This window comes from Grampus griseus (assembly GCF_964374135.1).
Source record: "Grampus griseus genome assembly, chromosome: 2".
NCBI classification, from domain to species: domain Eukaryota; kingdom Metazoa; phylum Chordata; class Mammalia; order Artiodactyla; family Delphinidae; genus Grampus; species Grampus griseus.
In genome coordinates this window covers 82257430-82271155 of record NC_139018.1, presented here as the reverse complement: position 1 = coordinate 82271155, position 13726 = coordinate 82257430, and the positions used below count along the sequence as shown (strand labels likewise).

Sequence of the window (13726 nt, the reverse complement as noted above, 5' to 3'; positions counted from 1 at the left end):
CATTTGTGGCCCCACAGAACAAGTCTAAACATTCTCCCACAGTTAACGTTACAAATATTTGAAGAAAATTTTAATATCTCTACTGAGTCTTCTCCATGGTAAACCTATTTGGGTCCTTGAATCTTTCTGTATGTGACTTGGTTTTCATCTCACCCAGGACACTGCTAAGCCCCTTTCCCTAATATATGAGCATCCAGGAAGGATGCTAGCCAGCCACAAAGAACAATTGAGATAGCAAGTCTTAGATTTTATTCATACTGAATAAGTCTGCGACTGTGTCCATAACTCCAGGAACATTCTAATGCATACCCTACAAATATATTTCAGTTTCTCCTGCTTTGTACCATAACGTACAGGAATAGAAGCACTACTATATAATTCTGTGAGGAAAGGTGCCTTATAAAAACTATATTGTCAGATGCTGACTTGAAAACTTACGTCCGTATAATTGTGGTAGATTTGATTGTGTTATTGCCTCCTCGCCCAACTTTACCTTCTCTGTGTCAGTGATCTTTTCCATATGACTTTGAGGTTCCTGCCCTTTGACTTGAGATTCAGCAGTGACTTTCTTCGGCCAACAGACTAAAGCAGAAGTGACAGCATGCCAGTTCTAAGCCTAGGCCTAAGAGGCCTTGGATACTTCCAGTTGTCCTACAGCACCCTGCCCTCACCATGAGAAGAGCATACCCTGGCTAGCCCACTGGTCCAGGGAAGTTGGGGGCGCATGTAGGATAGGAGCCCTAGCAAAGCCCAGCCTATATCAGCCAACCCCTAGCCAACTTACAGACTCTTGAGGAAAAAAAAAAAAAAGATTACTGTTTTCAGGCACTGAATTTTGGGGTGTTTTGTTATGCAGAATTTTTGTGGCAGGAGATAAATATTACAGAAATTATGTGGGCCAGAAAACAGATAGCAGTACTAACCCCACCTCACCAGAGTGTAAGCTTAGAATAAGTAATGAACGATGTATAAAACTATAACAGGCTAGATGAATACTTCTTAAAAATGATTTATCAAATTGTAACTTTGTTTCTTTTATAAACTGTGGCCAAGAAGAAAATGTGTGTATATTATATATCATTAATGAAATAGCTAATGAAAAAAGCAAACTCAATATCCAAAGATACATGAAGAGTTAAGGGGTCTCCTATTTGGTGTAGTTCACTCATTTACTCAAGAAGTGTTTAATGAGTAACTGTCATGTATCAGCACTGTTGTAGACCCTAGAGATATGGTTGTGGAAAAAACAGACAAGGTCAGGTCTCATGAAGCTTATATTCTAGCAGAGACTCAGAAAATAAAAATCAAATAAAAAAAGAGAACTTCAGATCACTGGTAAGTGTGGTGAAGAAACTCAGGCAGGACCATGGCTACCTTACGTAGTTTAAGGAATACCTTTCTGAGAATGTGACCTTGAAACTGAGACATAAATGACATGAATGGGCCAAGGGAAGAAAGGCCACACTGACGGAAATAACAAATGCAAAGTAGGAATAAGCTTGGAGCGTTCGAGGTATAAACAGTGGTATAGAGAGGAGTAATATGGTATGAAATGAAGTGGGAGGCTAACAGGGGCCAGAACATGTAGAGCTCTGTTGGCTGTAGCAAGGAGTCCATGTGTTATTACAAGTATAATGGAACCCATTGAAGCGTATTAAGCACATGACCTGATTTATGGGTTTTAGGAGCTCACTCCTGGCTGCTGTGTGAAGAGCAGTTTGTGGGTAAGTGGATAAGAGTGAAAACAGGAGGTCAATTAGGTCATCGTGGTAATGGCTACACAGCATGATGGCAAGGATGGGGAAACATGGAGAGGTTTGAGGCGTATTTTGAAAGTAGAATCAAGACTTGCTAATGTATTGGATGCGAGGAAAAATGAGAAATGAAGGATGACCACTAGGTTTTTTGTTTGGGTAACTGAGAGGATGACTGGTGGTACCATTTCCTGAGATGAGGAAAAATGGAGGAGAAGTGAATTAGGGGACGGAGAGGTCATGAATTTTGTTTGTATGAGTTAAGTCAGAAATTACACATCTATGTGGATTCGCCAAGTAGGATGTGGGACATAAGAATTCGGTACTCAGGGCTGAAGATGTCTGTTGGGCAGTCATGAGCATGTCAATGGTATTTTCGCCAAACGACTAGATTAATTCCCCTACCTAGAAGAAAGAAGTTAAATTTTTTTAATTTAAAACTTAAAAAGTTTTAGACTTTAAAAATTGTTAGAAAAAAAAAGAAGTGGGAGGACTAAGCCACAGAGCACAGTAACATTTAAAAGCTCAGCAAACGAAGAGGAGACAGAACAAGAGCTGGAGAGGGAAGCTGAGAGAGTGTGATGTTGTGGAAGCCAAGCGAAGAAAATGCTCCAGGAAGGAGGAGAGAGTTGTCAGCTTGGGTTGGGTTGGGTTGAATGCAACTCAAGTCATAAAGTAAGATGAGGACAGAGGCATGAACCCTTGGATTTGGCAATGTGGACCTTGAAAATAAAAGATTGGAGACCTTGAAAATAAAAGATTTTGTGGAATAAGAAAGGTAGGAGAGGGCTTCCCTGGTGGCGCAGTGGTTGAGAGTCCGCCTGCCGATGCAGGGGACACGGGTTCGTGCCCCGGTCCGGGAAGATTCCACATGCCACGGAGCGGCTGGGCCCGTGAGCCATGGCCGCTGAGCCTGCGTGTCCGGAACCTGTGCTCCGCAACGGGAGAGGCCACAACAGTGAGAGGCCCGCGTACCGCAAAAAAACACAACAAAAGAAAGAGAGGTAGGAGTCAAAAATGGTATGGATGAAAGGGAATGGGAGATGAGAAATTGATGACTGAGGTTTTGCTGAAAAGGGGAACAGAATGGAGAGGTGCCTACAGTTTCAGGTTTTGTTTTATTTCATTTCGTTTTAAATAGGAGATTCTGGGGTGTGCTTAAATGCCAGTGGAAGTAAACCAGGCGAGAGAAAGAGGAAAGTTGATACTGGAGGAGAGAACGTGGACAAAGACGGTGTCAGTGTCCTTGAGAAAAAGGAGACCCAGAGCTCAGTGGAAGCATTGACCTGTGAAGTACCTTCCATGGTAATAGAGGAAGGCAGGCAGTAAGAGTAATAGAATGCGGGTAAATTGGTGGATTTGGCGGTGGGAAGGTGAGCGATCTTGTCGCGTTTGCTTATATTTTCTCAATGAGCTATGACTTTAACTCATCATCTGCGAGTGAGCCAGAACTTCTGAATCCTGAGCCCAAATGCACTATGTCCTTCATTTACCATTTGGTATACTTGGAAAGAATGAAAATGATAACCCCTTTTGTATAATGTGCTTTAAAGAGCTAGCAAATGATAAAAGAATCCATGTATATTCTTTCATTAGGTATTTTCCCCTGAATCATTCAAGTTCCCAGCAGGGAACAGAATTCACATGGTTTGTTTAAGTGAAGACACTTTAATGATGGGGGCCTACTTACAGAGATGAGAGTGGAATTAAGAGATGCTGCACCCAGAGACTATCAACAGCCAGAAGTCGTTACCACCCTCAGCAGCAAAGGGTCAAAAGGGAGATTAGTATATAGTATTAGATCCCAGTGAGCGCTAGAGCCCTCAAAGAGGGACCAAGCAGCGTGATCACTCATTGAAGAGACCTGTAGCTACAGGGAAGTAGTGCCAAGCAGAGAGGGAAGGAGAAAGAAATACCTACTTCTCTCTCCTCCCATCTCTTGCCGATGCATCCCAATGGCTGAACCCAACTGGAAGCTGGCTAGCAAGGAGCCTGGTGATGCAGTCCATGGTGAAGGACAGAGACTAGATCTGCAGTGAATAACCAGCACAGCCCCTAACACTTCATGCCGTAAATGTGAAAAGATTTTGAAAACCACTCCAGGGGGAATCTTTGCACCCAATGCCATTGTATGGAATGCATCTTGTTATGTGGTACCAGCAGGATTTGCAAAACCCAAGTAAGGAGCTAACCATGATCTTTGATACAAATCATCATGGGTACTTGTAACCCACCCATAATCTCCAAAAGTCATGTTTGCCCATAGTCTTCCTCCTTTATTCCCATCCAGAGCGCACTGCCCATAAAACTAAGGAAGCTTCCATTTCAGGGCCCCTCGTGTGCATGAGCCCACTTCCAAGGCCATGGGGCAGCCCTAGAAATGTATTCATGTGGTCATATGTTTTTGTAAAACTTGCAAGAATAAGGTATTTTAACTGTAATCTGGTAAGACTATAACTTTTTTCCCTCTGACCCCAGAAAGGACTTCCTCCTTCCCCCGTTATATGCCTTTCAGGCCTCACAAAGCCTGGATCTGCTTCTGCTTTCAACAGAGACTCGCATGTACTGGTGCAAATGTTATCCTTTCCCCACGATTCTACCACCTTTCTGGCAGCGTGGTTAATGAGCCTCAAAACGGACACTTGGGGTTGGGGAGGATGCAGCTGGAGGATAAAGAAAAGCAAAGAACGGAGGGATGGATGTGTGGTGTCAGAGTCAGTGGGGGCAGGGCGCTGGGCCTGCAGAGCCCGCCCTCTGGTCTTCCACCGGGAGTGATGGGGGGCTGGCAGGTGTCCCACCAGGTAACTAATTCCTCTCTGGGGCCTCGCTCAGAAGCTGCTCTTTATGTTTTCAGATGCAGACGGAAACCTGTGTCGAAGTAACCAACTGTTGCAAGTCCTGCTGACCATGCACCGAATTCTCATTTCCTCTGCTGAACTGCTCCAAAAAGTTATCACTCTATATCCTTTAGCATAGTGCCTGGCGGTCCCCACGTGGGATTCGTTCAGCAGTGTCTTGAAATTGGAAGGATGCTTTCACTTTGGTTGCTTTGGCATAACCCTGAGTGGTTAATGGGTTCATACGTCCTTTCATGGCACGGTGTGCGTGTCTGTGTGCATGTGTGTGTGTGTGCATATGTATGTGTGTGTATCTTCTGTTGGGCGAGGCAATGTTATTGATGCTGATTGCTCTGGGAAGAGGCCAAAGAAATCAACATGCAAACATAGTCTTCTTTGTTAGTTCTTGCTAGTGAAAAATCGTTTTCCTGTAGATTAATCAAAATTCATATTTATCCCATGCAAAATGACAAGGGTGCAAGCATGACTCAAGTGATAAACTGCACTGTGGCTTTCCTGTCCAATTCTTCAGCCTGCCTCAGGTTCTGAAGAGCGCTTTCTGATGCCAGAGCATCTGGAGAGGCTGCTGGTGCCTTTTTGCTTAGGCAGAGGCACTGGCTACGTGCCAAGCAAACCCTGCCGGATTCTAACCTTCTCTTGGGGGTGTGAATGGAGTTGGGTGGAGAAAACGGCTGCCTTCTCCCTCTCCCTGATGACTGATGACACTGTGGGCTGTAGGTGGGCTGAGACTGTTTAGCACCTTGAAGCCCAGGTCCCTGGCACTGAGTCATGCTTTGTAGCTGTTCTAATCCTTTACCACTCTCCTCAGCCATTCCTTTTCATCTCATGGCACACAGAAAAAAACGTAAAGACTGAATCTCTTCTCTAAAGTGACTCATAAACCTTTACCTCTCATCTCAGAGGAGGTGTTTTCAGTGGCATTCCAAGGGTGCAACCTTGGGAGGGGTCCACGTGATGAGAGGTGCAGGTAATAATTGGATGTCTGGCCTGCAGAGAATTTTAAAACCGTAATAAAACAGACTCAGAGTTGGTCTACTTTTTATTAACTCCACGTACCAGCAATTCTAAACAATGTCAGTGATCAAATACTCCTCGCTGAAAAAATTTTGTTGCTCTAAGGACTGAGCTGTACCTGGGGCGCCTGTCTTGGTGCCCCGCCGGGTACCTGCCCCCACGGTGACAGCAGAGCCCTCTTCCTCCCCATCCTCCCTCCCACTCTCACAGAACCTTTCTCTATCAGTTATCTCCCCTCTCTCCTGTCCTTCTAAACCCTGCCTCTTCAGGGGCACCTGCCTCTCAGCCTAAAACACATTCAAGTCTCCCCAACCTAAAAATAAACTCTCAACCCTGCCTCCCCTTCATTCCATTGATAGGGTTAGAAATGTGATGCACAGACTTCTTAAAATAGTCTGCACTCGCTCTCTCCCATCGCTCAACTCCCACTCAGTCCTTAACCCGACCGTGGGCCCCACCCCTGTACTCAGACTTTCCTCTGATGTCACCAGTGACCTCCTAGCTGCCAAGCCTGGTGGCTTTTGTTTCCACCCTTGTTTACAGCGATGTCTGTGTAGAGGCCTTGTTGACACCCCCTGCCTCTCCAGACTCCCTCCAGGGCCCTGGGAACTGCACCTTCCCGGCTCTCCCTCCTCCTGGGCTGCCCTCCTCCACCTCTCCATCCAGCCTCTTCTTTGCGTACCTCCTCGAGATGGGGATAACATCCTGGTTTCTTCTCACTGCACTTCCCCTGGGTGATTTCCCACCAGGATTTCCACCACCATTCCTCTGAGGTCTTTCAAGTCCATATTTCTCTAACCCAAACCATTTTTTTTTTTTAACGTTTGTACCACTTTATCCTGCAGACACTGCAATCTAATATGCTTAAAACTTAACTCATTAACTCACCACCTCAACTACTACTACTATGAGTTCTGCTTTGATACCTGTATTTTCAGTTTCAGTTCATGGTATTGCTGCCCATCCGATGGTCTTAAAGCGGCAACATCAAAGCACTCACAGTCCTCCGTGCCTTTCACCTACAGAGTCCGTCACCCAATCTCAGGGTTCCTGCGTCAGAAGTGACTCTTTTCTCTCCATTCCCATGTCTCTGCCTTTGGGCCCTCACGGTCTCTCTCCCCAGCCTCTGTCCCATCCTGGGCTTCTCATCTTCACAGCCACCCTCTCCCTCGTTTATCCACCTCTGCAGCTACTTTCCTGAGAAGCGAATCAGGCAGGCCATGCTCCAGAGCCTCTGCAAATAGAGGGTAATGGCAGATCCTCGGTTGCCAGGAAATGGCCCTCCACAGGCTGGCCCAGTGTGCCCCTACTGCTCTATCCTCAGCTCTCTCAGAAACCCTTTCCCCTCCACGGTGAACGTCTCAACATACCAGACTGGAATAGCTCCTTTTACCTGTCAGTTAAAGAAGCTCAGATGGCTTCCTTTTGCTTCCTGTTTTTCCATTGTTAGAGAGAGAAAAAAAAATTAACAACATGCTTTGAATAGTTCAGATGCCTGAGAAGTACAGCCAGAACTGCCCTGGTACTTCATGGCCACAGCACTGCCTATGAGGATGTGGAGCCTGAAGCTTGCAGCAAACAATGACGATTACCCTAGGTCAGCAGATGCCTGAGCCCCTGATTACTGGCCTGCGTGTGCTGCTGTTTGCTTCATCTCCTCACGTGAGAAAGCAGTGCCTGCCTTGCTCGAGGCTGCCTCCGCTGTGGCACAAGGGCTCTGCGACCTTGGGAGGCTCTGCCCTCCTGGATGGCACCTGGCACTGTGCACTGGGGAACGGACGTGTGAAGAGAAGGGTAGGGAGCAAACAGAAGGAAGATAAACTCCATGATGAAAGGCACCATGTTGATTCTTATGTCCACCCAGTTGTCTTAAAAGAAAAGTGGGTTTTTTTTGTGTGTGAGTGCCTTCCTCATTAATAAGGGAGAAGTCAAATCTTTCAACAACTAGATCAAATAATAAAAATATAGACTCTAAGACGTATTTATCTAGAATGTGCCTTATGCTTGAATCTCTTTGCACCGAAGGGATGCATTTTCTTACCCATGTGGTATAAGGAAATGTAAAGAGAAATGTAAAGTCATGTCATTCTCACTCCTCCCTTTCATGTCCAAAGAAAGGCAAGCATTGGAACCATTCACTTCATGAAATTTGCCAGTTGCCTAGGCTTATTTTTTGGATTGATTACCTTTGTTCTTGGTGTGTGTGTGTGTGTGTGTGTGTTTTGTGTTTCTGTTTGATTTTGGTGCTCTCAGGGACAGATTTTATAACAGTAAATCTATCAAAATTTAGGTTTTTTAAGTTAAAGTCATTTTATGAAACGTACAAATTTCACAGCCATAGTTTTTCTTTAGGGGTTCAAGTTTAGCTTGCAAATCTTACTGTTCTTCCTATAAGTCTAGAATGTCCCACCAGGCACTTTTAAGGAACCTTGAAAAATGTTTGGTTAATTGGAATAATGGTTTTAAACTATAATTATGAATTTTATTTCTTCTTCCAGTTTTATTGAGATATAATCGACATAAAATACTGTGTAAGTTTAAGGTTTGAAGCGTGATTCATGATAAGTTTAGTGAACATCTATCATGTCATATAGATACAAAATTAAAGAAATTTAAATTTCTTTTCATGTGATGAGAACTTAGAATTTTCCCTTAGCAACTTTCACGTATAACGTCGAGCAGTGTTCATTATATTTTTATCATGTTGTACATTACATCCCTAGTACTTATTCATCTTATAAGTTTGTATCTTTTGACTGCCTTCATACAATCCCCCTTTTTCCCATCCCCTGCCTCTGGTAACCACAGATCTGATCTATTTTTCTATGTTTGTTGTTTCTTTGTCCGTTTTTGAAGTATAATTGACCTACAACACTATGTTAGTTTCTGTTACATAACAGTGATTGGATATGTCTATACATGTCAAACTGGTCACCACAATAAGTCTAGTTACGGATATGTCACCCTACAAAGATATTACATAGTTATTAACTGTATTCCCCATACGGTGCATTTCTTACCCATGTCTCATTTATTTTGCAAATGGAAGTTTGTACCTCTTAATCTTCCTCACTTATTTCTTTCTTCCCCCTACTTCCCTCCCCTCTGGCAAACACCTGTTTGTTCTCTGTACCTATAACTCTGTTTTGTTATGTTTGTGCATTTGTTTTTTCACATTCCACATATAAGTAAAATCATACAGTATTTGTCTTTCTCTATCTGACTTATTTCACTTAGCATGTACCCTCTGAGTCTATCCATGTTGTCTCAAATGGCAAGATTTCATTCTTTTTTATGGCTGAGTAATATTCCAGTGTGTGTGTGTATATGTATGTACCACATCTTCTTTATACTTTCGTCTCTTGATGGACACTTAGGTTGCTTCCATATCTTAGCTATTGTGAATAATGCTGCATTGAACACATGGCTGCATATATCTCTTCTAATTAATGTTTTTGTTTTCTTCAGATAAATACGCAGGAGTGGATATTCTGGACCATATGGTAGTTCTATTTTTAATTTTTTGAGGAACCTCCATACTGTTTTCCACAGTGGCTACACCAATTTATGTTCCCAGCAACAGTGTGCAAGGGTTCTGTTTTCTCCACATCTTCACCAACACTTGTCATTTGTTGTCTTTTTGATAACAGCCATTCTAACAAGTGTGAGATGATACCTCGTTGTGGTTTTGATTTGCATTTTCCTGATGATTAGTAATGCTGAGCATCTTCTCATGTGGCTTTTGGCCATTTGTCTTCCCTGGGGAAAATGTATATACAGATCCTCTGCCAGTTTTTTAATCACGTTGGTTTTTTGATGTTGAGTTATATGAGTTCTTTGTATGTTTTGGATATTAACCCCTTATTGGATATATCATTTGCAAATATCTTCACCATTTAGTAGGTGGCCTTTTCATTTTGTTGGTGGGTTTCTTTTCCTTCACTGTGCGAAAGCTTTAGTTAGATATAGTCCCATTTGGTTGTTTTTTGTTTAATATATTTATTTATTTATTTTTGGCTGTGTTGGGTCTTCATTGCTGTGCACGGTCTTTCTCTAGTTGCAGTGAGCAGGGGCTACTCCTTGTTGCAGTGTGCAGGCTTCTTATTACAGTGACTTCTCTTGTTGCGGAGCATGGGCTTTAGGTGCGCAGACTTCAGTAGTTGTGGCATGCAGGCTCAGTAGTTGTGGCTCATGGGCTCTAGAGCGCAGGCTCAGTAGTTGTGGTGCACAGGCTTAGTTGCTCCGCAGCATGTGGGATCTTCCCAGCCCAGGGCTCGAATCTGTGTCCCCTGCACCAGCAAGAGAATTCTTAACCACTGTGCTATCAGGGAAGCCCTAGTCCCATTTGTTTATTTTTGCTTTTGTTTCCCTTGCCTGAGGAGACATATCCAAAAACAATGTTATGAAGACTGATGTCAAAGATCATATACCTATGTTTTCTTCTATAAGTTTTATGGTTTCAGGTCTTACTTTTTTTTTTTTTTACATCTTTATTGGAGTATAATTGCTTTACAATGGTGTGTTAGTTGCTGCTTTATAACAAACTGAATCAGTTATACATATACATATGTTCCCATATCTCTTCCCTCTTGCATCTCCCTCCCTCCCAGCCTCCCTATCCCACCCCTCTAGGTGGTCACAAAGCACCGAGCTGATCTCCCTGTGCTATGCGGCTGCTTCCCACTAGCTATCTATTTTACGCTTGGTAGTGTATATATGTCCATGCCACTCTCTCGCTTTCTCACAGCTTACCCTTCCCCCTCCCCATATCCTCAAGTCCATTCTCTAGTAGGTCTGTGTCTTTATTCCTGTCTTACCCCTAGGTTCTTCATGACATTTTTTTTCTTAAATTCCATATATGTGTGTTAGTATACGGTATTTGTCTTTCTCTTTCTGACTTACTTCACTCTGTATGACAGTCTAGGTCCATCCACCTCATTACAAATAGCTCAATTTCGTTTCTTTTTATGGCTGAGTAATATTCCATTGTATATATGTGCCACATCTTTATCCATTCATCCGATGATGGACACTTAGGTTGTTTCCATCTCCGGGCTATTGTAAATAGAGCTGCAATGAACATTTTGGTACATGACTCTTTTTGAATTATGGTTTTCTCAGGGTATATGCCCAGTAGTGGGATTGCTGGGTCATATGGTAGTTCTATATTTACTTTTTTAAGGAATCTCCATACTGTTCTCCATAGTGGCTGTATCAGGTTACTTTCCCACCAGCAGTGCAAGAGTGTTCCCTTTTCTCCACACCCTCTCCAGCATTTATTGTTTCTAGATTTTTTGATGATGGCCATTCTAACTGGTGTGAGATGATATCTCATTGTAGTTTTGATTTGCATTTCTCTAATGATTAATGATGTTGAGCATTCTTTCATGTGTTTGTTGGCACTCTGTATATCTTCTTTGGAGAAATGTCTATTTAGGTCTTCTGCCCATTTTTGGATTGGGTTGTTTGTTCTTTTGTTATTGAGCTGCATGAGCTGCTTGTAAATTTTGGAGATTAATCCTTTGTCAGTTGCTTCATTTGCAAATATTTCTACATTCTGAGGGTTGTCTTTTGGTCTTGTTTATGGTTTCCTTTGCTGTGCAAAAGCTTTGAAGTTTCATTAGGTACCATTTGTTTATTTTTGTTTTTATTTCCTTTTCTCTAGGAGGTGGGTCAAAAAGGATCTTGCTGTGATTTATGTCATAGAGTGTTCTGCCTATGTTTTCCTCTAAGAGTTTGATAGTTTCTGGCCTTACATTTAGGTCTTTAATCCATTTGGAGCTTATTTTTGTGTATGGTGTTAGGGACTGATCTAATCTCATACTTTTACATGTACCTGTCCAGTTTTCCCAGCACCACTTATTGAAGAGGCTGTCCTTTCTCCACTGTACATTCCTGTCTCCTTTATCAAAGATAAGGTGACCATATGTGCGTGGGTTTATCTCTGGGTTTTCTGTCCTTTTCCATTGATCTATATTTCTGGTTTTGTGCCAGTACCATACTGTCTTGATTACTGTAGCTTTCTAGTATAGTCTGAAGTCAGGGAGCCTGATTCCTCCAACTCTGTTTTTCGTTCTCAAGATTGCTTTGGCTATTCGGGGTCTTTTGTGTTTCCATACAAATTGTGAAATTTTTTGTTCTAGTTCTGTGAAAACTGCCAGTGGTAGTTTGATAGGGATTGCATTGAATCTGTAGATTGCTTTGGGTAGTAGAGTCATTTTCACAATGTTGATTCTTCCAATCCAAGAACATGGTATATCTCTCCATCTATTTGTATCATCTTTACTTTCTTTCATCAGTGTCTTATAATTTTCTGCATACAGGTCTTTTGTCTCCTTAGGTAGGTTTATTCCTAGATATTTTATTATTTTTGTTGCAGTGGTAAATGGGAGTGTTTTCTTGACTTCACTTTCAGATTTTTCATTGTTAGTGTATAGGAATGCCAGAGATTTCTGTGCATTAATTTTGTATCCTGCTACTTTACCAAATTCATTGATTAGCTCTAGTAGTTTTCTGGTAGCATCTTTAGGATTCTGTATGTATAGTATCATGTCATCTGCAAACAGTGACAACTTTACTTCTTCTTTTCTGATTTGGATTCCTTTTATTTCCTTTTCTTCTCTGATTGCTGTGGCTAAAACTTCCAAAACTATGTTGAATAAGAGTGGTGAGAGTGGGCAACCTTGTCTTGTTCCTGATCTTAGTGGAAATGCTTTCAGTTTTTCACCATTGAGGATGATGTTGGCTGTGGGTTTGTCATATATGGCCTTTATTATGTTGAGGAAAGTTCCCTCTATGCCTACTTTCTGCAGGGTTTTTATCATAAATCGGTGTTGAATTTTGTCGAAAGCTTTCTCTGCATCTATTGAGATGATCATATGGTTTTTCTCCTTCAATTTGTTAATATGGTGTATCACGTTGATTGATTTCCGTATATTGAAGAATCCTTGCATTCCTGGAATAAACCCCACTTGATCATGGTGTATGATCCGTTTAATGTGCTGTTGAATTCTGTTTGCTAGTATTTTGTTGAGGATTTTGGCATCTATGTTCATCAGTGATATTGGCCTGCAGTTTTCTTTCTTTGTGACATCCTTGTCTGGTTTTGGTATCAGGGTGATGGTGGCCTCGTAGAATGAGTTTGGGAGTGTTCCTCCCTCTGCTACATTTTGGAAGAGTTGGAGGAGGATAGGTGATAGCTCTTCTCTAAATATTTGATAGAATTCGCCTGTGAAGCCATCTGGTCCTGGGCTTTTGTTTGTTGGAAGATTTTTAATCACAGTTTCAATTTCAGTGCTTGTGATTGGTCTGTTCATATTTTCTATTTCTTCCTGATTCAGTCTTGGCAGTTGTGCATTTCTAAGAATTTGTCCGTTTCTTCCAGGTTGTCCATTTTATTGGCTTAGAGTTGCTTGTAGTAATCTCTCATGATCTTTTGTATTTCTGCAGTGTCAGTTGTTACTTCTCCTTTTTCATTTCTAATTCTATTGATTTGAGTCTTCTCCCTTTTTTTCTTGATGAGTCTGGCTACTGGTTTATCAATTTTGTTTATCTTCTCAAAGAACCAGCTTTTAGTTTTATTGATCTTTGCTATCGTTTCCTTCATTTCTTTTTCATTTATTTCTGATCTGATCTTTATTTCTTTCCTTCTGCTAACTTTGGAGTTTTTTTGTTCTTCTTCCTGTGATTGCTTTAGGTGCAAGGTTAGGTTGTTTATTCGAGATGTTTCCTGTTTCTTAAGGTAGGATTGTATTGCTATAAACTTCCCTCTTAGAACTGCTTTTGCTGCATCCCATAGGTTTTGGGTCATCATGTCTCCATTGTCATTTGTTTCTAGGTATTTTTTTATTTCCTCTTTGACTTCTTCAGTGACCACTTCGTTATTAAGTAGTGTATTGTTTAGCCTCCATGTGTTTGTATTTTTTACAGATCTTTTCCTGTAATTGATGTCTAGTCTCATAGCTTTGTGGTCGGAAAAGGTACTTGATACAATTTCAGTTTTTTTAAATTTACCAAGGCTTGATTTGTGACCCAAGATATGATCTATCCTGGAGAATATTCCATGAGCACTTTAGAGAAATTTGTATTCTGTTGTTTTTG

At 41.9% G+C, this 13726-nt stretch overlaps 1 protein-coding gene across 2 annotated transcripts in view; it reads left to right on the top strand.

Annotated features, from left to right (window-relative positions):
- Window positions 1–13726, top strand: part of RASGRP1 (RAS guanyl releasing protein 1) — a gene marked incomplete at its 5' end in the record, with an annotated part of 82770 nt that overhangs the window by 33537 nt on the left and 35507 nt on the right. For both annotated transcript variants that reach the window (XM_082649317.1, XM_082649316.1), the window contains one exon: window positions 4609–4729. In XM_082649317.1, coding sequence (XP_082505443.1) covers window positions 4609–4729 — 121 coding nt within the window. The remainder of the gene's footprint in view (window positions 1–4608; window positions 4730–13726) is intronic.